General features: G+C 48.0%; 4 protein-coding genes across 4 annotated transcripts in view; 3 read left to right on the plus strand and 1 right to left on the minus strand.

Moving 5' to 3' along the window:
• LOC135401068 (phospholipid scramblase 1-like) overlaps positions 1–9,552 on the minus strand; it is a 99,211-nt gene extending 89,659 nt beyond the window's left edge. Inside the window, exons 1-2 of the mRNA XM_064633212.1 lie at positions 9,247–9,552; positions 8,902–9,087 (exon numbers count right to left, since the gene is read on the minus strand). The gene's annotated coding sequence lies outside the window, so the exon portion shown is untranslated. The remainder of the gene's footprint in view (positions 1–8,901; positions 9,088–9,246) is intronic.
• Positions 1,554–5,666, plus strand: LOC135400596 (sphingomyelin phosphodiesterase-like). Its single transcript, XM_064632431.1, has 5 exons — positions 1,554–1,808; positions 1,894–2,085; positions 3,919–4,077; positions 4,137–4,374; positions 5,458–5,666. The coding sequence occupies exons 1-5, from the start codon at positions 1,554–1,556 to the stop codon at positions 5,664–5,666; spliced, it is 1,053 nt and encodes a 350-aa protein (XP_064488501.1).
• LOC135400597 (sphingomyelin phosphodiesterase-like) lies at positions 8,229–14,412 on the plus strand. Its single transcript, XM_064632432.1, has 8 exons — positions 8,229–8,248; positions 8,512–8,631; positions 10,386–10,466; positions 10,536–10,623; positions 10,789–10,871; positions 11,035–11,215; positions 13,150–13,331; positions 14,158–14,412. Exons 1-8 carry the CDS (start codon positions 8,229–8,231, stop codon positions 14,279–14,281), a joined length of 879 nt encoding a protein of 292 aa, XP_064488502.1. The 3' UTR covers positions 14,282–14,412.
• A 2,994-nt stretch (positions 14,413–17,406) lies between these two features.
• LOC135400598 (mucin-2-like) lies at positions 17,407–19,731 on the plus strand. The gene has a single exon (XM_064632433.1). It carries the CDS (start codon positions 17,407–17,409, stop codon positions 19,729–19,731), a length of 2,325 nt encoding a protein of 774 aa, XP_064488503.1.
• The last annotated feature ends 5,357 nt before the right edge of the window (positions 19,732–25,088 follow it).

Raw genomic sequence — 25,088 nt, forward strand, 5'->3', positions numbered from 1 at the left:
GCATGTATCGGATCTAACTTCTGCAGGGTACAGTAAGTATTTCCAAGGGTATACCGTCTCCATTTACGTTGCGTGGCTTGTCGTCTTCCACACGTTTCCCAATGCTCACATCACCTTCGCAAATGTTTGGCTTATATAGTACACCGATCTGTTCAAGCTTCACCCACCGTCGTAAGCCCGTACGCATTACTAAAACGTCCACGAGTGTAACTGAAAGACTCGGGGTGCAGTGATAGAGTCATAGGCGGAGAGTTTTCAATCTGCCGAAGGGGGCCGGGGCCAAACGTCCGCCCCCCCCCCCCTATCATGCACAGAAGTCGGGTAGGGTGTCCGGAATTCCTTATTGCGACGTTGTAAGGCAAATTTTTACAGGATTACCATGATCACTCGCATGAAACACGCGATTCTTAGGGTATCCCTCGAAACTTTCATCTTAAGGGCCAGCTGGGTAGACTTCCCGGAGGAGGCCTGCCCCCATCCTGGGAAAGTTCCGGGGGGCTCAGGCCCCCAAGTGCCCCCCCCCCCCCCCCTGCAGTCGGCGCCTATGGATAGAGTGGTATTGGATTGGACGTGTGAAGTAAAAGTGTTGGTGGTTTCACAACGTGCTGCCAGCTATTCCAGAATGCTTAGGCCTGACCGCACGTCAAACGCATGGGGTTGGTGAGACAAAACATGGAAAGTGAAGAGATAAAACAAGGGTGAAATGGCTGATAAACTAGTGTACGAAGCTATTAAACGACGGAGTAGAGCAAGTTCCACGTTTTTCCACTGAGACCGCTATATCCTTCAATGCTTGCTGTTCGCCTGCATGGCCTGAAAATTACCTTATTGCAACGCACGGAACATATGATAGCTGTTCTGTGAATGCCAGGGCCCGAGTGTACATTGACTACCACCACCATGTAGGTGAAGTAAAGTGAATTTCAAGTGAAGTTCATTACACAGAGTGGTCGTGACTTCGAAATGAAGTGAGGCAGACGACGGCAGAGTTCAGGGCGAAACTGGTGCGAGTATGGAAAGGCTACTAGGGAGAGCTTCTACCCGTTATTATTGAGGGCGGAAAGGTTTTTGCAAGATCCATGACGACGAAGCCACAACAACAGGACGTAAAGAAACGCAACAAGAGCTCGTGATGTATTGTGTTACGTTACGTTCTGCTGCTGCTGTGCCCAAGCACAGCTTCGTTGAACACGATGGAAATTGATGTTCCGAGGCTGGAACACAGAAGGAAGACAACACACGAGCCTCAAGTGCATAAGAACAATGAAAAAAAAGGAAGCCACTGAACCGGCCTGAACTCAAGTCCTGGACCGGCAATCCAGAAGATGTGGGTTCGAGTCCTACAGGTGGCTAGCCTTTTCAGTGATTTCCTTCCTTTCACAGCTTGGTTGTCATGGATCTTGTCTACCAGCTGCGTGTGTGCTATTTTATCTGTTGGGTATTACAGGGCACCATATTCGTGATTTCTCGACGATAAAGCTTGGCTTCTGACAGCTTGGCAGGATCCGCCATAGCTAGCCGGCATGCTATACTTTGGATTGTGAAGTATAACCATGCGATGCATCTTTACAGCCATGGACGGCGTCCGCGTATTCACTGTATTAGCGTTAACTTGCACAACGGCACACTCGTCTCTTCTCCATCTCCCGTACGGGGACCCTCGACTGAAGCCGCGAAACGTCCACGAGCTGCTCGACCGCATCAGGCAAGAGACGTCCAACATCACGCGCGACGATGACGAGGCCAGTTACCTGTACCCATTCGAATTTCTCATAGACTTCGCCAGGTCTGACTTCAATTTATCAGCAGTGAGCATCTCATATTGTGTTCTACACCGAGAATCCCCGTCGTCCGGGATGGTTATTACGTTAACGTAGTTAATAACTGTTTCAGGTTATGGAGACTTTTGAGACAGGCGTAACAAACGAACAAACGTGCAAGACGTGTCGGTACATTGCGAAGGCCCTGAAGGACAACTCCGGAAAAACCAGAATGGCCGCTCTCACCGGTTTTCTCTGGGCGTTCTGTTTTGTCAACCACTTCACTACGACTGAAGTCTGCCAAGGTCTGATCAGCAGCTACAAAGTAAATACGTCATTATCGCCATCACTTGTATTGCTTGAAGAGGCATTTGTAGAGAACAGCATGCTGCAAATGTGCTTGAAGGGTGAGCTGATGTGACGGAAATGATGGATTTCATTGCATTGCGCCAATGTATGGTCTAGAATTACTACGTACTCTAATGGAGGTTGAGCGATATGGGCTGAAGCCATATCAGGCAGGTTATGTGAAGAAGGTCCGTAGTTTACCAACAAGTCAGCGTGGAGAAATGAACAACCAATATCAACGGGTGATTAATCACGTCAACACATGTGTAGTTCTTGTTGTATTTTACAGTTATTAATGCGTTAGCATCAGGAGTGTAAAAATGGAAAAAGCTGTATGTATGTGTGTGCGTGTCCGTGTATGAGATGGCGAAGCCTCACCGAGGCAGCGATATAAGTAGACATGTAAAGGGGATATAGGAGGGTAAATGTAAATGAAGGTAAACATGTGAAGTAGTCGAAGGTAATTAAGAGTAAGAGGTAAGAATAATGGAAGGTAATTAGAGGTAATTAAAGGCAATTAAAGCACGAAAGCTGAGTTTAAAGACAACGAATGCAAGATATGTGTAATCAAGAGAAAGATTGAATGAAATTAAACATTACCGAAGGTAACCACAGGTTACCGGCGGTAAATAAAGGTAATTAACGTCAATTAAAGGTGAACTGAGAGTAATTAAAGCAAGTAAACGTAATTAAAGAGAATTAAATGAAATTCAAGATTACCTCATGGAACTTGCGGTTACATTTGAGAATTAAAGGGTATAATTACGGGGTAATTGAAAGTAATTGAGGCTAATTAAAGGTTCATTAAATGGACTTACATATAGTAATTGAAAGTGTCGAACCAGAAGTCAAGTATGGACCGGAGATGGACAACCGGGAGTCAGGTTAGACCGGAAGTGGAGAACCGGAAGTAGAGTTGGACCGGAAGTGAATACCGGAAGTCAAGTATAGACGGGAAGTGGCCAACCAGAAGTCGGGTTTAGACCGGAAGTGGATACCCGGAAATCAAGTATGGACCGGAGAAGGCGCCTAATGCTAACGCATTTCTGTCGCATTTACCGCTAAATCGCCACGCAATTTTTTTTCTTTTTTTTTTTTTTTTTTTGTAGTTCGCACGTTTGCACTACTCTTTGGTAGCGCATCTTCTGAAGAAACAGATTTGTGGGCCGCGCAATTAGAAGGAATAAACGCCCATTAACCCTATCAACGTTTCCAGCGCTGTCAAATATAAATGGTGATTAACCACCCCTTCCTTGCGGTTGTAATCGTCTACATTTCAACCTCACAAGCCACCACGAAATGACGTCGAAGACTAATGTTATTACTCCTGATATACACATACCTGTTGCATACCGGACGCATTGTGCAAAAACTATTTCTGTCGCTGAACTGCATAATGCCGAAAAGGTATCGGGTACAGACATGTTACTACTAGGTTCCAAATTAGTTGCAACTCTTTATGACTGCACTTTCACTTCGATACTTGTACTTTAGTGCAGTGCTGGACAAAAGTTTACGGAACATGCTCCGGCGCATTCCTTCGTCATAGTGACACGCTAGCAGCGAAGGGGACCTTACGGACTTACAGACATGTGCCTAGGTAACCCAGTCACCTGTTTGCAAGTCCGCACGGTACCATTCGCTGCTAGCCTGTCATTGCGAGGAAGAAATGCGCCGGAGCGTGTTCCGTAAACTTTTGTCCACCACTGTACCATTTGTATTGGAATGCACGCACAAAAAAGCGAATACGATAATACCTGTTCGGAGCTTTTTCCTTGCGACATGCACGTACTATTTATGCGTTTTCAAGGATGACCTAGGCTACATCATGAGAACTACAAGGTCTGAGCCTGACGAAATATGCACACTTTTGTTCGGCCATACGTGTGGGAACCTCACGTCTCCGGAGCACATATGGGAAGTTCGTTTGCCACCACGGAAGAACTCGAGGACGCGACATCGTGCATTGGTGAGGCCCTTTATGCTCCTCTTACGTCATAACTGCATGCCGTTGCTTCTTCCGTGCAGACGAGAGACGACGAGCCGGAGGTTCGAATCCTTCAGCTGTCGGACACGCATTATGACCCGGAGTACGTGGCTGGTAGCCTCGCGGACTGCGACGAGCCGGTGTGCTGTCGTGAAGAATCGGGCACTCCGAAAAGCGACTCTCAGAAGGCGGGCCCTTGGGGAGACTACCGCCTCTGTGATCTCCCACTTCAGACGCTCGACCACATGCTTCGTCATATAGCGAACGAACAGACGGTATGCATATGGCAGACGTGACACTTCTTCCGTTTACTATACAAACACTTGCCGACAAGACTTTTGCGTAACAAAAGTGTGATCTGCCTAATTTAGGTTCGCTCGTTCATTCCTTGTTCTCTCACTGCCTCTTTCTATCGCTCTTCCAAATGTAAGCCATCTTATCTAACCTGCTCAGACTGTACTCAAGTTATTTGCGCTTGTAGTGATATTTGAATACCTGTGCTACCAGCGCTATGGCCGAGCGTCCCGCTCTTTGGTGGTAGCCAACGTCGTGCTGAAGGTGGTGGGTTCGAATCCTACCACCGGCTGTGCTGTCTGAGGTTTTCCGAAAACTTTCCAGACGAATGTCGGCGCTGTTCCCTTTGAAGTCGGCCCGGGACGTATACTAACCCTCCTGCCCCCCCCCCCCACTCCTTCCTATTGTCATCTGTCCACATCTGTACGCCGCTCATAGCTACAGTTGCTTTGCGGGACTAACACGGAATTTAAAAAAAAAATATCTGTGTTCATAAGCATGTCGACATATGTATAAAACTTGCTACAAGTCACCTGTTACAATTGTTAATCGTGTTTTGAGGTACCAAGCAACTGATTTTCAGCTATGGCTCACACGTAAGTAATATCCAAATGATTCGTTTTTCAAATCAGTTCCCCTGATACCGCAAGAAGCGCAACGTATTATGTTATTGCCGGGAGAATAGGTTACTTGATCCCTAACTGCACTTATTACAACGACGAGATACCAAGCCGTTTGACTCCAAACAATCATGCAATGAACATAGTTCTCTTTCAGACAATAACGCGTCTTGGAGTAGCCAGTCCCGAGTAGTTTGGGACTAACCTCTCTTTTCTTTTACCAATCAATCTTTCAGACAAAACACCCTGTAACGTCATCAACGTGAGGTACTGACACTGCTTGGAAATAATGTAATGAGAGACCCATACCGCACTCAAGCGATATTCAAGCTCTTAAAGCAAAACAGGGTTTACAAGCAAAGAGGGGGAACCAAATATCAAAAACATTGCATGGCGGTGTAAGTGAGTTCTCCCTTTCGTGCACCTGCATGTCGCAATAACATAACAGTGTCGTTGCAGGTGGACTTCGGTTACTTGACGGGTGATCTTCCGCCTCATAGTGTGTGGAAAGTAACAGAGGAGCATAATGAGATCACCTTCAACGCCACATTACAAACGATCGCCCAGCGACTGCAAGGCATCACCATTTACCCCGTCGTCGGAAACCACGAGGCAGTGCCACCAAACTTGTACGCACCTGATTTTACGCAGGTTTGACAATTTCAGCATCTCAAAGTCACGTGGCCACAGCTCAGTTAACACAGGAAAAAATATAACTTCCGCAAGCGGTCGTCAGTTTACGCCGCCTACTTCGCATAGGAATATATTGAGAAGCACTCTTGATTCTTGAACTAGTTTGGATACATTTGACCGGTGATACACCGACCGGGAAAGTGCTACTCAGAACCCAGGGGCTACAGGACGAACGCTAGTGCGCACGATGACGTCACCTATTCTTGAAGAAGCTCAAACTACAGTGGCGCGCAGACTTGCCTTGCCTCGAAGAGCGGAGCGCGTGTCATCGGGCGCTGATAGACAGCTGGAAACGAGATTGGGATGATCCACTGTCCCCTTGAAGGGAGGGTCGGTATGCACAACGGATGCGTTCGCCGCACAGCACCATTTATCTGACACATCCGTTGTGCGTACCGACCCATCCTTTCAACGGGGTAGTGGATCATCCCAATCTCGTTTCCAGCTGTCTATCAGCGCCCGATGACACGCGCTCCGCTGTTCGAGGCAAGTCTGCGCGCCACTGTATAGAGCGTTAGCGGTCGTTTCAGAAATTAGTGGAAATGCGTAATGTTCAACGGTCAGAACTCATATTTTGCGTGCTCGGTGCTTGAGCGACATTGATACGGCTTTATAATGCGAAAGATATAAAAATTTCTTGTCCGCGCAGAGTGCCACTTCAACCGGCCTTAATCTTCACAGCTTCCTTGGGTTTCGAATCGTCATCCGTGCGGTTTCAGCGCGGCCGCAGATGGGGTGTAGGAAAAAATGGCCCCCGGAAGAAACGGTCCCGACGGCAAAGGCGGAAAAAATGCTCCCATCCCAGTCGCGCGCGGGAAACTGCCAACGGAGAACTGAGTCTAACCTGGACATATAAATACCCTAATTAACGTAATAATAAACTAACCAACATGCTGCGCTCTCTTTCCACTGCTTATGTCATCAGCAATAGAAACTCCGGACGCGGGACCATTTTTTCCGCCCTTGCCGTCCGGGACCGTCTTTTCCGGAACCCCGGCAGATGATAGCCAGTGTCTCTACGTTCAGCCTGCTGTCACGTTTCATAAATTTTCTTGAGATGCCACAGTGCTGCGGGTTCCGTGACACAGTGAGGGGTGAGGTAAATAAATTGTCAGCGATGAAGTTCGACAGGTTCTCACGAGACTAAAAACGCTGCAAAGCACGGGGAGCAGCAGATGCATCGAGAATATGTAGCAAGCACTTTCTGTGCGAAAAATTATACTTTGTTTCCAACAGTTGTATCGTAGTTGGGTGATACGGATCTCCACCCTGAATCCGATGCAGGCTCCTATGACTAATGTGCGGTTTCACCAACCCCGATTAACATATCGGGGGCTCGCATCCTGAGGCAATTCCCTCCATACTTCCCTACCGGTTCGACCCGTCTCCGATTAACATTTGAAGCTAGACCAAGCAGTCCCTCAACTTGAGTTTAGCCCTTAACTCTGCTTCACCAAGCGTAGTTATTGCCACTGCAACAAAACAAAAAGAATCAAGTTTTAGCGACCCTTGATCTCGGTACAAGGTTAACCAACGTTAGTGCAATCCCTCAGACTTGCCGCCTCGCATGCGTTGTTTACATTGTGTTACTAATCCATGCTTTGTCAGCCGGTATTGGTTTCTTGAGGGCAATTCAGAGGCGGAGAGTTTTCATTTTCCCAGGGGGGGCAAGGGCGCACCGCGAAGTACGTACTCTGGCGGGGGGGGGGGGGGGGGGGGGGATATGTTTATTAAGAAAAAAAAAGAAAGGAAAAGAAAGCCAGATGGATGTCGGCTTGTTATTCCAACAAAAAAGTGAAAGGGGGAAGAAAAAGGCAAAGAAAAGAAGAAAGCAAAAGAAAACAAAAAGAAGGAAAGAAAAGGAAAAGAAAAATGAACACAAAACTAAAGTTGAAGAATCACACACTCCGGCGGGATCCTATGATGTATGCAGAACTGGTATAGAAATAAGAGGAAGGAAGAACAGAAAAAACAAAACAAAAAGAAAAACAGAGAGAACGTAAACAGTGAACATGTGCACAACTGAAGGCATTACGCCTTTGAAAACTGAGTGCAAAAGGAACAAAATGCATTGAATCCTCAGTGTTTGACCCGAAATGCGCGCAATATAATGAATATGGTCAACGAAATGGAGCAGCGGGAGTTGAACCCGCCCCCAACGGATATGCGTTCCGAAGATCCTACAGTTACACCTCGCAGCTGCTGGTACCTTTTCGACTGCTTCGTTTCATTGACCTGATTGCTTTGGGCGAAATTCAGTCTGTGTGTTTTGTCATCCTCTGTGTTTCTTCGCCTCACCTTCTACTGTGATAATGAGTATGGTGGGCGAATACATATTTTACATATTGCAAGATGCATTTTTGGGGTTGGTGCCTCTTCGCTCTCTTGACCCTGGCGCGCCGAGCCCCAAAGGTTGGTGTCAGTCTCTTAGCGGGACTTCCCGGGGGAGGAGGCGCCCCCCCTAGTTCATGTTCCGGGGGGGGGGGGGGGGGCAAGTGCCCCCACGCTCTCCCACAGTCGGCGCCTATGGGGCAATTACTACTAATGTAAGTAATGGGAGGACCGGACGTCTTCGTGGAACCGGAAGTTCTCGCGGGATTTGTTTATAGTTTCCTGTGAACGGGGTGTATACATTCTTGTTTATTTATCATATTGTGCGTCGAATATACATGTAAAGGTGTACAAACACAGTACAAAGGTACTCGTTGGGGTGCAGTAGCAAAGAGGCGCGCCAATGAAAATGAAATAAAGTTCATCGGAAGACCATCACTTCTTTGATGAGTTCAAATCTCTCATACTCTCCTTACAGATTTCCTTTGATAGACGACGAAGAGGAACAATATGCGAGGAAGTCTCGCTGGCTGTACGACGTACTGGCAAATAGTTGGACTCAATGGCTATCAGCTTCTGCGTTAGAATCTGTGCGAAGGTAAGGTGCACTACTCAATGAGCACGATGGTAGGATATCACAACTGTTCCTGCACTCTAAATTGCGTAACAGATAAGCACTGCTTAAACAGCTGGTATATTTTCGCAAAAATTTACCACTTGAATGTGCGGGGTTGCGCAGAGTCAAGTGATGTGCCACATGCACCTCCAGGTAATCTCGTCGCGGAGGTCCCCGCCCGTCAGTGACTAATCAAGAGACACAGCACAAAGCGGTGAAAACAAGGAACAAATAACTCTATTCAGCACTTACTTGTCTTTGTAACTGTATCGACTCACACTGCCGCAGAGAGAACAAGACACGAAACTCGTGGGGCACGCATTCGCGATGCACGGAAGTAGAACCGCGACGATACAACACTTTGCTGCCCGTCGTTCGCTACGTTCTGAACACACCGCACAAATTTTCCGTCCAGCTTGCATTTCTTCTGTAAAGTCACTGTTGAAACGTCAGACACGTGAGTAGCGACCACAAAGAAACAAATAGTTGAATCACCCTTGATGATGCATGCTGCTTCAAACGAATTTGGCCTTCAAAAATATCACTTTCGAAAACGTGGTTGCAGCATGCCGATATGATACTCGTATCAAAACTCACTTGCTAGAGGGCTCCATCCCGGCAGCTATCCGCATAACATGTCCCAATGACAACGCCCGCAAATATGAGAACAACGGCACCAGGTATCAGAATCCATGGTGCCGACGAACACAGCGTGTATTACATATAGCCGCGTTTACATGAACTCGACAAAAGCGGGTCGAATTGGTTTATCGCAGTACATCCTTTCCCATCAGGCCGTGTCAACCAATCTAGAGAGGATTGATGCGAGGAGGTGCGACAACTCAACTCGACCCGTTTCTGGCGGGTTCATGTAACCGCAGCTCGAACGAAATGAATCCTCGAGATGAATCGCGAAATTTCTTCAGATATGATACATACGTTATCAAACTTCCACATTTCAAAGCGGATTGCTCACTCATCTGCAATGCAGGCGCGGTTGCGAAAAACGCTGCCACTCACGTGTCACGATAACGCTGCCCATGCATGTTCGAGAGGAGAGGATGATGATAATGCTTTGTTCGTCCGGCGGAGAAACGTGTGATACACATCCCTTGCAAAGGGATTAGTTGGTATTCAGTCTGGAGATGAAACCAATGTAGCAGTTAGCGTCCGTAACGGAACGGAGACTACATAGCTGCTGTTGTGTACCCCATAGGCGTAATGGTACCTAATAGAGTGCCTGAATACTAGCTCCCTCTGTGTAAGCTGGAGTCGCCCGTTTGTAGAGGCGAATGCCGCCAAGCCGCCATATTGACTCCACGCTTACCATGCATGAATGCTGTGTACCGATTACGCCAACTTTCTCAAACCTCCTTTGGTACGAATTTACTCAACTCTAAAAGGCAATGTGTCGCTAAGCGTATCGCTACAGTGTTGTGAGCATATCACGAGCTGTGCGTGGGAGTCAATATGGCGGAAATTCGTAGCAGACGACGCGATTGTCTTCACCCTATGCAGAGGGAGCTAGTATTGAGGCACCCTAGTACCTACCTTCGTCTTGTGCGGTACTATACTCCGTTACAAAAATTCTGAGTTAGTAAGGTTATGAGTGACAACGTGGCTTGTAAAGAACTTGAGCTGGTAAGCACCTAGAGGCATGCTGGTATACGCTGCGTTGCTAAAGCGATCCGGCTTGCGCCAGCCATATCTCGAATAATGTGTTGCCCTTCTTCCAGTGGCGGCTACTATGTGGCACGCCCCCGGGAGGGCCTCAGAGTTCTTTCAGTCAACATGAACTTCTGTTACTTCTTTAATTTGTAAGTATATCAACGCACATTAACGTAGTGTGTAGATAGCTGCCGTATGTTAAGATAAAAGTTCTTTAGTTGGCTAATAGTTAACTCCACGGATCCGGGAGGACAGCTAGAATGGCTTATTCAACAGTTGACCGACGCCGAAGACGCAGGAGACAAGGTGAGTGCCGAATAGTTGACGTCAACCTGCTCAACCAGGGACGCGTGTTGAGCAGTATGTGTAACCTCAACTTATATGACTGCTGTAACATTGCGTCACAGTAACGAATAACGAAAGCATAGTGCCTGTGTTTTTTTGTTTTTGTTTTTTTCTCCTTCTTTTTAGGTACACATAATTGGCCATATCCCACCTGGCATAATTGACTGCATTGAAACGTGGAGCACAATGTTCCACAGAATCGTAGAACGGTAAGGGATAAATAATGAACTCGTACTCATCAGCTCGATAAATGGTCGCTCATAATCACACTTATCTCGCGACGTAAAGCCACGAATGATTATTGTTAAATATAATGTCCTGATTTTCAACTTTCATTTATTTATTTATTCCATCGGTATCCACCACGCTTAGATTTGAAGACACGATCACTGGACAATTCTACGGACATACACACTACGATGAGTTCGCAGTGTTCTACAGTTCTGAAAACCGGGCTAAGGCTATCAGTGTTGCGTATATTGCGCCTAGCGCGACGACGTATTCATACCTGAATCCTGGATACAGGATATACAACATGGACGGACAATCGAAGGTGAGTCGTAGTTCTGGTGAAATGTCTACTGCAGTGTCGTGTAATCCCCGCATCCTTCGCATGACGTCATTATTTCGAATTCGTGCGGTGTAAAGGAGAACGCAATACCTAAAGACCATATTGTGGTTGTCATCTGAGGTTGAATGACTCCAGGTGACAAAGACATGATCGGTTCTCAAACGATGTTCAGGACGTATTCTGAAATGCCATCAAAAGATTCCCTACAGTGTTTGGGCTCGCGTGTCATCTAATAAGTATGTATGCGATCCAAGTGCATGAAATGGCATCAGTCGTACACCCCTGTCACAGTGGCAGTCTTCAGTTATCATTGAAACCAATGACGATTAAACAAGCGTGGCGCCGCCAAGCGCGTACCGTGCCAACCTGTGGCATCAGTCGTACACCCCTGTCACAGTGGCAGTCTTCAATTATCATTGAAACCAATGACAATTAAACAAGCGTGGCGCTGCCAAGCGCGTACCGTGCCAACCTACCAGGGATCATTGGAGCTAATGCTGTTTGAGAAGGTGACACGCTACACGCTGGATGGCGCTAAAGTCCCATGGTGAGCCGTATATAGAGAGAGTTTTGCCATCTTTTGATCTTTCGCCGCTTCGGGGGCGGAGCCTGTTTTGACATCAAAGTCGTTGCGTTGTTGCACCGCCCGAAATTACTGGATCCAAGTGGAGTCCGCTCATCAGCCAGCAGGTGGGCGCCATTGTGATGCAGTCCGCTATCCAGTCGACAGACGCTTTGTCGCGCTCAATGTAATCTACTCAGAATGGCCGACATATGACCCACAGCCGATTGTGATATGGGGGCTTTGTTCCCAAACTGAAAGACTTCAAGGACGAAGGGCTCTCGAAGGACACAATATAAAACATGAAAGAACTGATGTTCTGAGGCTAGAACAACATAGAAGGGACAAATACAAACAAAGCCTCAATTTGCCTAAGAAATTAACGATGAAAGATGAAAGTCACTGAAAAGGTTAGCCAGCTGTACGCTCGAACCCCCACATCTTCTGGCTTGCCGGTCCAGGGCTCTACCAATTGAGCTAAGCTAACACGCCTTCTCAGCGACTTCCGGGGTGCGTCATCTGAAGGGACAAACCAGCCACTCTCTCTCACTCTTACTCCTTTCACTCTTACATTTTTTGCTCACTCATACACACATTCATACGACGGGATCGACGCAGGCGGCAACGTTGAACATGAAAGAACTGATGTTCTGAGGCTGGAACAACATAGAAGGGACAAATACATACAAAGCCTCAATTTGCCTAAGAAATTAACGATGAAAGATGAAAGTCACTGAAAAGGTTAGCCAGCTGTAGGACTCGAACCCACATCTTCTGGATTGCCGGGTTCGACTCCTACAGCTGGCTAACCCTTCAGATGACGCACCCTGGAAGTCGCTGAGAAGGCGTGTTAGCTTAGCTCAATTGGTAGAGCCCTGGACCGGCAATCCAGAAGATGTGGGTTCGAGTCCTACAGCTGGCTAACCTTTTCAGTGACTTTCATCTTTCATCATACACAATATAATCCTGTCTTCTTTCTCCATTGCATCGTAAACGGCGTTCTGCGTCAACATGGTGTCGGCGACGGGACAACACTAGAGCACGGCAAGGGAGGCCATTCAACCGTGACGTTTCATGACGCGCTTCAAGTTAGGCTCCTGCTAATGGCCAAACTCTCCCTATATACGGCTCTGGTTCCATGTAAAGTCACTGGATCGGGGAACGTAATCCTTTCCCTTTCAGCCTCGCCTATGTAGTAACAATGGCGGCCGCAGTAACTTGGCATGCTATGGCCGCCATTGTTGTTCCAAAGTCGGCAAAGGTCAGAGGATGGCGGTACCTTCCCCAGTCCAGTGACTTTAGTCCCATGGTCTTTGGAGACAGCCCACGTTACAGGGATATTAACTTCATTTAGGAAATAACGGGTCACGAAACCTACATCATGAACTTAACTGAGGCCAACCTCGTGGGAGAACCCACCTGGAGACTTGAGTACGCCACCCAAGACATCGGCATCGCGTCGTCATCTCCCTCTGAGTGGGACTCGTACGTGTCAAGGATGGAGGCCGACGACAAACTATTTGAAGATTTCTACGGGTATGTTGTTCTCATGCTTGTCTGATCTCAGTTGTCTCGCGACGTAAACAACCAATTATTATTATCATGCTTCTCTTCGCAATGTGTGACAAGCGAAACTCTGTATTTTGTGGCTCGTTTCAGCATAGATTCATTTCAAGGATTCATATACTTTCCAGGGTAGCCTTCCTAGTTGGTCCTTGGAACGTCGTGACTGTCCAGTAATCGGACGTGCATATTGGTTACAATTGGTTCTGTACCACATGCTTCGTTACTCATAACGTCGAAATGGCGAATGACGTAATACCGTGAAAATAAGCCGCCAGTGAAAATCTGAGACCAGGGATCCGCGACCAACGCCGTTACGGAGAACCGCAAAGGCTAGAAAGCTGATTATATAGGCCGTTGGCGTAGACATTTCAAGTACTATTCTGTTTAACGTACGCTATCTATTCCGACCCAGTCTCATCAAGCGGGACCACAGGCGTCATGCTACGAGACAGACCAGTGCAGCACTAAGTACAAAATGCAGAACACGGACGCTAAGTGTTAAACGAGCAAAAAAAAAAAAAAAAATCAGTACTCCCAACTACAACGGGTAAAAGTACGTTATGTAAACGAATTCAAGCTGTATGTGTTTACTGTCCGGGATCGCCGCAGAACAGAAACGTCGCGAATGTGCTTCACAGAAACGTAGAGGCATTAGGTTTCTAGGTTTTTCAAAGTATGCAGTATGCTGTCAAGTATTCCGCCTACCGGTATTCGATCTCTTCGGGACTGTGTGCACTTCATTTGCCAGTTGCAAAAATCCTTCGTTCTTATTTTTTTCTTTCTTTCTTTTTTTCAGTCACTTTATGAAGCTGAGCGATCATCCGAGAAACTGTACTGGTATCTGCAAAGAAAGAATGATATGCCATCTCAAGACGGACCGCTCCCACGACTACTCGAAGTGCTCAGAAATGAGCGCTTAGGATGGAAATGAGTGGCGTCCTGCTGAGAGCACATCGGAGCACAAAATGAGAGCACATCGGAAGCTAAATGTGCGCAGAAAGGAACAGAAAAATAATTGGAACGACTCAAAGGTTCAAAAAAGAAATGAAAGTACTTTGATTTGTTGGCGAATGGATTTTTGCATAAATGTCGTATGATTGTAAGCTCGTCAATGTCTGCAGGGACTTGATTACACGTAGCTACACTGAGTGCGAGAGGCAACTGAAAGCACAGAACTGCTCGCTTAAGTATGATAGAAGGGAGCTATAAAAGTTCTAACAACAACTGTGGGTATATATAGCCATTGACGTGGACCAGGCTGAGCCATTGCCCACTGACTCATGGTCTGCCGGCCCGTCTTGGTTCTTTCACAGATCTTGACGTGGGGCCACGGACCGGTCTGGGCTCTACTTCACGAGCGTTGGTTATGATCGCCTCGCTAAACTCGAGACAAAATAAATCAAGTGTAAACAATCTCTTCCACAGTTCTCTCATACCCCTGTCAGACGACAAGCAGTGAGGGCGTTTAGGGAATTGACCTTTCCTACAAATGACCTTTGAGAACCCTGTCAGACGGCAGCGTAAATGCCCTTTTTAAAACTTGCCCTTTACGCCCAACGGAGCTCCCCAGCGGCCTTTACGATTCAAAACGGAGTACTCTCGACAACAGCATCCGACCACATCGCTTCTGACAATGCTCAAGTGAAAGGTAAAACATCTAAACGTGACAAAAAGAGCCCGGATTCAAATTATAACCACGCTGACAAGGTCTTTCGTAAGATAGCAGCTTTAGTGCTGGGTAGAGAAACGAACTAGGATGGCGCAAGGAGCCGACAACAACACAGTATGTCCTTCACGGCTCGTCTGACAGGGCTCATTTCAAAATCGATAGGCCTTTTGTGTTAACTGTCATTTAGAATACCTGTCGTAACACTGCAGCACTCAGGCAGGACGAATGGGGTTGAAACAAAGAGACGAACGTATCTGCAGCGTTTGCTCTTCCTCCCGTTGATTTAGAATACAATCTGATAGGGCAAAGCCTCTTGACTTAATCCTGGCCTAGCCTGACCTAACCTAGTCTCCGCTGTCCCCGAATGCCCAGCGAAAAAAACAGACGGACAGTGCACACTGCTGTTTAAGAAATGCTGAAACGGCGCCCTCACAAACCAGCACGGCTGATTACGAGTATGAACAACAACAACAACACCTTTATTTTGGCTTTAGAGAGTGGGGAGGTTCATCGCCACAGGCGATACTCTACACCATTGCTGGTGGGAATGTGGGGAATAAAATAACGAGCCCCTTCACAATAACGATCGAAGTCCGATGGTGTTCAGAAATGTCACAAGAGCTTTGAGCGCAGAGCGTTGCTGGGCTGGATTAGGGCAGGGACCAAGCAATTTCGATAGGGAGAAGGGGCGAGAGTCCAGCTGACGAAGAGACTCGGAGAGTGTGGTTCGGGAAGGTTGGTAGTGAGAGCAATGAAGAAGAATATGCTCCAGATCCTCAAGAACGACGATGGGTTCGCAGAGTATGTTCACAGAATGTCGTATGATGAGCAAAAACACCGAAAGAAACAGCACAGCTTGCTACTTCAAGAATGCAGGACCGTGCTGAAGAACCATCCAGTGCTCTCTGACGGCATCGTTTTCCTCCGAAATAATCTTCAACTGCCAATAAAGAGTGCAGTGTGTGGTGATGTATGTGCCAGCAGTGGCGTTACTAAGGGGGTGCGGGGGGTGCGGTCCGCACCGGATGAAGCGACGGAAGGGGTGACGCGCCGCACCAGTACTGCCGCTTCCTCCCGTTCTCTGCGGCACGATGACGCCAAAAACAACATGAGGAGCTGCGAGGCACTTTCTTTTTTTTTTTCTGAGTGTGGTGTAATATGTTTATTTATCGTGAATCGCCTGGTACGGAAATCCTGGTATCCGATAATGGGGACATGGGGTGGAGGTGGGGGTTACGCAAAGAGCTCCCGCACCGGGTGACGCGTACCATAGCGACGCCACTGTGTGCCAGTAATGTGTAAACGAACGAAACCACTGGAAGCTTATGGTAACTGTTTGTCTTGCAAACTGTGGGATGGGACCAGCGCAATGCTTGCTCACATCACGCTTCAAATATAGTACTGCTCTCGCCCTCAAAACGAAGAGCAGGCACTTACTGCTTTGTTCTCCCTCCCCGGCGAACATGAAAGAATGAAATATGAAGGGAGACAGCAACAGCTGTTTCGGCCTTATTGGGCCGTCGTCAGCAGTGCGCAGGTGGGCTTATGGTAACTGGGTCTTATGGGACTGGGACCGGGACTGGGACTGGGACCGGGGCTGGGACTAGCTTATGGTATATGCATTGTCATCAAGCAGGAGAGCTATTCTTTGGCCCTCCGCTGCCGAAGCTGTAGCTGGCGAATATGGTCTTTCTGTAACGGTGTTTGAGTCCTTTTTTAAGGGTGTGGTTCGGCCGAGTGGACAAGTAGTGGCCTATGTGAATCTGTACCCAGTGATAAGACACCCGCTTATCGATAGCAGTTGCTGGGTGGAGCATCGCTGACTGAGTACCAGGACACGTACAGACACATTTGTGTCCGAGTTTGGTTTGATGCACCTGTGATATTTTGAATACTTGTAACGTCTTTCATGACGTCTGAACGAAATTTAGATCGTGGCAGTGATGCGTCCACAGCAATGCTACTGGTAGTTGGCAATATTCAAATATATATATGCCGTTGTTGCTGAACCCCGCTATCCAAACACTCGCATACGGCAGCTCAGTCGCGCGTCCACTGTAATTTTGACGTAGTTTTTACGACGCATTTCCACCGAAACCTCGGGTTGTCAACCTAGTCCTAATGGATCACAACAAAACGAAAAGAGAATGGGCAAGAACACGGTTCATAAGCATCCGTGGGACACCGGGACGTCACCGCACGTGATACCAACGCATATTCAATGCATTCCCAATGTACAGGAAAGACTGACCTGCCGTAATCTAACGCACGAGGAGACATTAGCCAAGCTCGAAGACAAAAGGCACCTGTATAAAGGCAGAAGAAGTTGATGCCCGCCCGTGCACACGTACTCTTCGTTCTGCGTCATTGCAGAAGATGCAGGACAACGATTCATCACCGAAGAAGCTCAAGGGAGCCCTCAAGAATTCTAAAGCGAAGAAATTGGAACGGTCGGAGACGAAGCCCCGTAGGAAGTCGGTGTCGCCTCTGAAGGAAACGTCAGAAAAGGATGATATCCCTGCGATGGAAAAATCAAAATCCAAGATTACTGGTGGCAGAAGACGATCGCTCCAGGAAAAGTCCAGGATAAAAAGTGGAAAGAAAGAGCCGTTGCAAGAAGAACACGAAGGGTCGATGCAGATGAACAACATGAATGCAACCACAAAGCCGGAATCCATCACCAGCCCTACTAGCCCTACTGATAGAACCATCTCTAGTAAAAGCAGACGCAACGCATCAGACACTGCACCCACTTCCTCCTCCAAGAAAATATGCTCTTGCAATGATTGCTGCGGTGCGTGCTGCGTTTCAGCCTCCATGTCACCACAATCCAGGGATACTAGCAGTGGAGCACCAAAAGCAGGAGAATCTTTGGAGCCCCCGGGACTGAACGGCGATCAACCTGACTCAGGTCCCCCTGGTGAAACGTCCAGGAAAGAAGATCAAGTAAACAGACCAGGATCCGAAACTTCCCCTACATCCGTGTCGACGTCATCGCGTTCCTCCAAGGCAAGGTCTTCCTCAAGCAGGCCTTCCACTAGCAGGCCATCGTCGCGGAGCACAGGAAGCCGTAAGGGAAGGGAAACAGTTTCTATAGTCCATACCAGCGCGCTTACGAATTTGAAACTATCAAAGGGGCAATATGAACTTCCCGGTGCATCATCGAATGTGTCTCCTGTACCTGGGAAGAGAAACGCGTCCCTCCGAAGACAGCCACGGGTACCCTTATATAACAGCAGACATACGTTATCGTACGTAAGGAGCGAGACTGACGACTCTGCGCTGCGAACAACCAGTCCAACAACCATCACTACAGACGACAGGGACGCCGAGGTGCATACCATGACGAAAATCCCAATTTCAGCCATTCTGCAGAAAGGGTCTCTTCTACAAGCTCTTGCGTGCATGCAGCCTGAGTCCACTTGGTCATCGCATGCCTGTGAAACTCCCAACATAGTACCACCGAGTAATATGATGCCACCAACAATCTACAGCATGACGCCACAAGCTTCTCGGAGATGGCCACCAACAGGAGTAAGCCCGATCAGGACACCATCGAGAAGCATCGTGTTGCCACCATATGCTGATAGCATGATGCAAATTAGATCGCGCACAGCGACGCCAACAACAGCGAGCGGAGCGGCAGCGGCGGGAACATATATGATGCCAGCAGCTAGAGGCATGCCACCAGCCGGTGGCAACTTGGCTACATGCGTCGTCCCGCAACCAACACCTACCAATGTGCCGTATGTAAACGCGCCGGACGCGAGATTTCTACAAGCTCCACACTACGTTCAACCTTATGCGGATACAGTGCCACCAGTAGTAGCAAGTAAACCCTGGGACCGTACTACCAGCGACAGCGATTTAACGTTGAACATACGAGTCGTCTACAAGAATTCCCAAGGGTCAGAAGCTTCTCTTACGTCGATCGTTCAGACTCACATGAATCTGGACGAAACAACTAACTTGAAGGAATATGTCAAGCAAGCTTTAGGTCAAGCCTCAGCTAGGACCGGGTCTGATACTGCGCAACCAACTGCGTGGAAGCCAGAGCGCACTGAAAAAACTGCGAAACCAACGCAAGGTGAAACCGAGCCGGGGGCTGCTTCAACGCGACCTGATGCTGGCACTCTGAATTATCAAATGAGGAAAGTTAACCAGCCTTCGGAAGCACATCTATACACGTTGCTGAGAGAGGAGCCCAAACTGGAGCGAGCTAATGTGTCTCCTTTCAGCAACAGAGTGATGCCACAGGTGCCAGAGCGTTCTTCCGCAATGGCGTCCGATGTGAATCGTAGTACGAATGCTGTACTTCGTCCAGTGGTTGGAAGAAATGTTGATTCCGAGACAGGTGTTTTGCGCCATCTGGATATGATTCGCGCATCAGATAAGGAGCGTGCATTGGAACTGGGCGGACAAGAAAAAACAGATACCACGTACCAGTACTCGCAATCCGAGAAAGAACCAGTAAAGCAGCAAAGACCTGTGCCTTCTGCGACTGCTCACGCACCATCTACTCCCGCAGCTGCGTTGGGTGTGACTGTACCCTATGAAAGCACACTTGACGTTTCGGGTGGAAGGGAACAAAAATCAGTGGAGTCCTTGGTTATAGCTGAAATGGAACTTATAACAACAAAGTTATCTGAGAAGCTGAAGTTTCTCAAAGAAAAGCGAAAGAAGGCAAAACAGGGTAAATGAACAGATATTGAGGTGGTCGATTTGTCCTACATTCCCAAGTTAGATATGTCGGTATCAGACGCCAAGAGCGGGACATTTAGCAGGATATGTTCTTTCATGTATTGTGGTCGGTGAGGCTGCTCCAAGCTCGGCAAATAAACTATCAAATATGCGGTACACGCATTCTTCAGTTTCGTTGTCTGCCCCTACGTTCCTTGACCTGGGTTCACAAGCACCGGGCATTTGCACAGTGGTATCTAAGTGGCACTAAGTATTTAAGCCAAATCATGGGAAATGAGGGGAGCTATTGGGCACATTTCCGCGTCCCGAGTGTCCTCTTCACTCGTAATCATTGAAACAATAGATATATTTACCCTGCATATATTTATTGCATTTAGTTGACTGACCACCTAGTGAGGATTTCACACGGGCCATTCAACAAAGTCAACGTGATTCTATTAACGGTATGCTACGTCAAGTGCAGACACCGCGTGGTGCTGCTCGGTCTGAAACTAGTATGGGCTTGACAAACAAATTATTTACTGTGCTCGTCACACTATTCTCACGGAATCATGTAAATTATTCTTTTCCGAAGGCGTTGGAGTCTTGTCGACGTGAGCAGACGTAGGCGCGATCATCAGTGTTTCTTATGCTTCTTTCTTTCTTCCTTCAGAATGTGTATTTTTTTAGACAATTCTTTCGTCAAAACTTCCATCTCGTCTATGACCAGTGACTCTGCAGATCTCTCCCTGTCTTCAGCTCCAGGTTCATGGACTGGTGGCAACGGTAAACCCGGTTGATCCGCTTCTGCGTCGGCAAGATGGTCCCCTTTCAACGAAATCCTTCCAGGAGAAACTAATTTGCGCTCTGTTGACGGCCGTCTTTCTTGTAAAGTGTCCTTGCCGCGTGACACACCTGGTTCCAGTTTGCTTTTCGATGCAACGGTCTCAGGTTTGCCTTCGACGGCCGGCGATTTTTGTTCGGGTGATCTTTCTCTGGTCTCTTTCTCTTTCTTTTGAGGTTCCTCCTTGCGCAAATCTGTCTTCTCATTCGTTCCCTTGAGTTCTTTAACCTTATCACTCGGTACGGACATGTCAGAACGCTGTTTGGCTTCCTTTGCGCTGCTTTGACCAGGTTTTGATTTTGGTTCTTTCGAAACCTTTCCTTCGGCCTTTGACACCTGATCCTTTCTGCTTCGCGGCTTAGCCTCGGTTCCGGCCTTTGTCCTGGTCGGCGCCTCTTCATCAGCCTTTCCCTTTTCTTCGGGATTAAGGCGAGCCCGAACAAACGACGTGAGAGAAGTTTCAGAACCCTTCGAGTTTCTGTAAATAACTCTGATCTTGATCGTGACTTCGCTGTCGCTCTTTGAGCCTTCTGGGGGAACCTCATCTTCTGCAGCTGGTTCACTAGGAGGGGGAGCAGACGTCTTCGATTTAGTGCTCCCAGGGGTTGACATTTTACTCTGTGACGGCGATGTACGCTCAGTACGCTCAGATGGTGCGGACCGCGCACTATATTCTTCAGGCCTGGTCGTCTGCGTAGACTTCATGGACTTTTTGGGTGAAACTAAAGCTGCCGTTGGGGCGGAATATGCTTCAGTTACGTCTTGAGGAATAGATTGCACGCTCGAGCCCGTCTTATTAAGTAGCGCAGCAATGGGAATTCTTGTAGTAATATTCACTTCAGCTTGGTCCCCATCGATGGTGATTGTGGTCGGGCTGGAGGTAATCAGTGTTCCTTCGCCCTCGTCGTACAGCGGAGTAATTGTTGCCGGTGTCAAACCCGGACGATTCCTCAGCGGCGATGATAGCCTCTTGAACGGTACTGTACTTTTCACCATGGAAGCTTCCATATATGATTGATCATCACTAGTAGTATACCTCCTACCACGCGGTGAGCTCATAGAGCTCTGAGGGAGCGTGGAACCCGACCGACTATAGGGCGCGGTACGGGACGACGCCGTCGTGGATGCCGATGTACTTGATGGTGGTATATCATCTGTGAAGATAGCTCCTGTTCTACTCGTATACAGTTGAACACCATCCGTTACTGGCTTTATGCTCCAAGAAAACTTTCGATTCAGTGGGTCTTCCAGACCACGGAGGGAGGCACCATACTGTCCCGATCGTATGGACTCACGAAGTGACCCTGGCCTCCAGGACCCTTCAGCAGCGTCCTGCGATTGCCGCGACATGGACGCAGACACGCAACAAGTTCCGCAACAGTCTTCGCAGCAGCAGATCTTTCTGGTAGGCGACGAAGTGGGCGCTGTGGAGGACATGCTTCGAGTGATCTTGCCCGACTTCGTTCTGTCTGACTTTGAAGGTGTTTTCGTTGCGAAGCTGTCACTACGCGACTTCTTGGGGCTTCCTATCACAGTATGTTCCCCCATGGTCACATCAGCCTCCGGGGAAAGTGTCTTTGGACTGCCTTCCATCTTCGATTGCTCCACTTTGGAAATGCCTTCCTTTGCGTGCTTACGTCTGCCGCTACTTATCGTGCTTTTCTCCGCCATTGACATCCTCCTTTTGCTCTTTTTCGAGGAATCACCCATGTTCAGCCGACGAGTGCTGCAGTCAGTCTATGAGCCCCTGTCCTTCCAGCTGGGCACCAGCAACCTGACACCCTCATAAACCGAGATCCGTCCCGAACAGATCAAGGACACGGTGCGTGATTGGAACGCAGTCTTCTTCTTTAGCTCCGTTTATTTCTGCATGCGGCATGCATATGCTGCTGATGACGCTCATATAGGCTGTAGAAATTGTGAAGCAGGAGAGGTTCCAGTAGACACGTACTTATTTCGCAGAGAAAAGTTAAAAACGTTCCAAAGGTATAGCATACAGAACGTTTCATTTCCTGTCTGAGTCCCAGCAAGAAGCCACGATCTGTATAAGTGTGCCCAACTCATTCTGTAGTGAGTGCTAGAGCACTGCACGGGCCTGATTTTCCGGCCCGACCCGTACCCGATACCACGGGGGCTTACCCGACCCGTGCACGACCCGACAGCCGAATGCCCGGTCGAGATCCGGCTCGCAGCTGCATAGGCGGATGTGTAATGCGATCCGTCCAACAGGTTCTATCTACACTGTACACAGCAAACAGCGTAAACCACACATACTTGAAACGCGCAAGCGCAGCCTTTGATGCGGTTTTTGCTTGCAGCAACACGTGGACGTATAGAGAGTCTAGCGAGCATATCTACGGTGCACGCCGCAGCGAGGGCGAGATCCTCAACATGGCGAAGTCGAGCATAACTCGACGCCTATGTTGTAGCGTTTTAGCAGAAAGACGGAGGGAGCACCCAGATACATTGTTTTCAAAACATGGCCATAGCTAGGGTTCCGCGTTTTCTGACGAAAAACACCCGCCGAATATTTTTTTCTGAAAATTCGGCATATTCCGAAAAACTCCGAATTATACTCTTGGTGCAACAGGCAGGTGGTGCAACATGCCGAAAATGCCGGTATATTCATTATTCACAATATGTTCGTGTTTCCTCCATCATTCCGCAATGCGGTGCTGTTAACCTCTGGTTCAGGGAAAAACCTTCCTCTGTAACACTTTGATCAGTGGGTGAAAGGGGTTCAAGTATACACGTGGATCCCTCCAACAAAGGAATGGAAATTCTTCGCGTTCTCAATGTCCTCCTATACTAAGCTGTCCTCCATTATAGCTGCTGAGTCTTCGGCATCTATTTTTGGCGCAAATGTTTTGAAATCGCGAGAAAGCTCGCATCCCAGCCGGAGCTCGAACGTCACTTCCACATTTTGCGGAGCCGAGCGACAATGAGCTTATTTATTTATTATTTCAACTAACTGCAGCTAAGCGGTCTGGGGTGGTCAGTCTGACCTCGCCGTGACCTTAATCCCCTCTTTTTTTTCTTCTTTTTCTATCACATCACATCACACATCTCAAATGAAACTTCGTTGTGTTTGTCCCCTTTTTCCGTGTCCCTCGTCTCGGGGTTTCTTCGGTATGGACAGAATTGTTGTCAAATACACATTTTCCTCCACGATTATACTCGACCCGTAAAAGATACGTAAATTCTGATTTTCACTGCGAAGAGGCATGGACAGTATCTTAGCGGTACAGTATGCAAATGTCCGGTGACCAAAAGTCTTTGCCGCCGGCACACCCTGTTCATTTATGTATCAGTTTCTGATGTTTGTTTGGGCCTGTCTCTGGGATGAACGGGAGGATGTTGAAAATTTCGCAGCGCGGAGCCGTAAGAGACAAAATCGCTAGCTTCGTCTGTGCGATTCTTGTGCTTTGATCGGGAAAAGGAAAGCGAAATAAACAACGGCAGACGCACCTGAGTTTCATCAATATCAAAGGGGGCGTGGCCGGGCGAAGTTGCGATTCGATATGATATTCCACGGTTCATGCAGACCTGAGAACTTTGGGAAACTTTTAATGGGAATCTCAACTCCGCCGCGCTGTGTGTGGAGTAATTTTGTGTGAATGTATAGTCGCGAGAAATACAAACTTGCTGGAACAATAAAAGCTGGAGCTTGCGCGCACGATGGCTCAGTCAAGATGCGTGCACAGTTGTTATTGGTCGCAGTGCTACTTAGTCTGATGGGAAATATGCTTTGCAAGGCAACGACAAGTAAGCTTATTTGCGTATTTTTGTGTTCATTGAGAGTGGGACGTGTCACAGCCGTCGAACTCACGCTCTGTATATGCGTCACATGTGGCGGTCACTTCATTCGAAGCAATCTTTTAAAAGTTACTGCAGAAAGCGAGCGAGTTACACTAACAATGGTTCTGTTTACATTGCTTTGCGAACATTCCAAATGTAATTTCCATGGTTAAAATGATGTTTTAATTGACAGGAATGAGCGTCAAGTTCTTCTCGACAGTGTAAGGTTACCGGTAGAAATGACGAGGAAACGGGAAAGTACTGCTACAGCGAGAGTTAGCAAGCTCTAAGATGTTAGGTGAGCAGAACAGGAGCGAGCCTCTGGAACGCTGTGTAGCGAAGTGCTTATCCTGTACGAGAGAGAGAGAGAGAGAGAGAATGAGAATCACCTTGCTTATGCTTCCAAGGTAGTTCCACTAATCATGTTATGGCCACGTTATGCCTTGAGGGGGGTCCACCCTGGATCCGCCTCTGGTTATGCCTGCACACACGCTGCTTTCTCAAGTGAACGCTGGTGAAGATAGCTGGGACGGTTTCTCTGGCTCCTGGCGCCTCTCTCCTCCTTCTCTGGTTTCTCTGGGTTTCTCTGGCGTGTAGTTCTGTGGGGCTGGTGAAAACCCAGAACAAGACGAGGTTGCACGCCCATCCGTCTCCTGTACAACATTGTAGCTCCTTTCTTCTTCATCGTAGTGCGCGGAACTGCCATCTACGAGAAGGCTGATAGCACTTTCTCGAA

Source organism: Ornithodoros turicata, chromosome 7 (genome assembly GCF_037126465.1).
Source record: "Ornithodoros turicata isolate Travis chromosome 7, ASM3712646v1, whole genome shotgun sequence".
NCBI lineage: Eukaryota > Metazoa > Arthropoda > Arachnida > Ixodida > Argasidae > Ornithodoros > Ornithodoros turicata.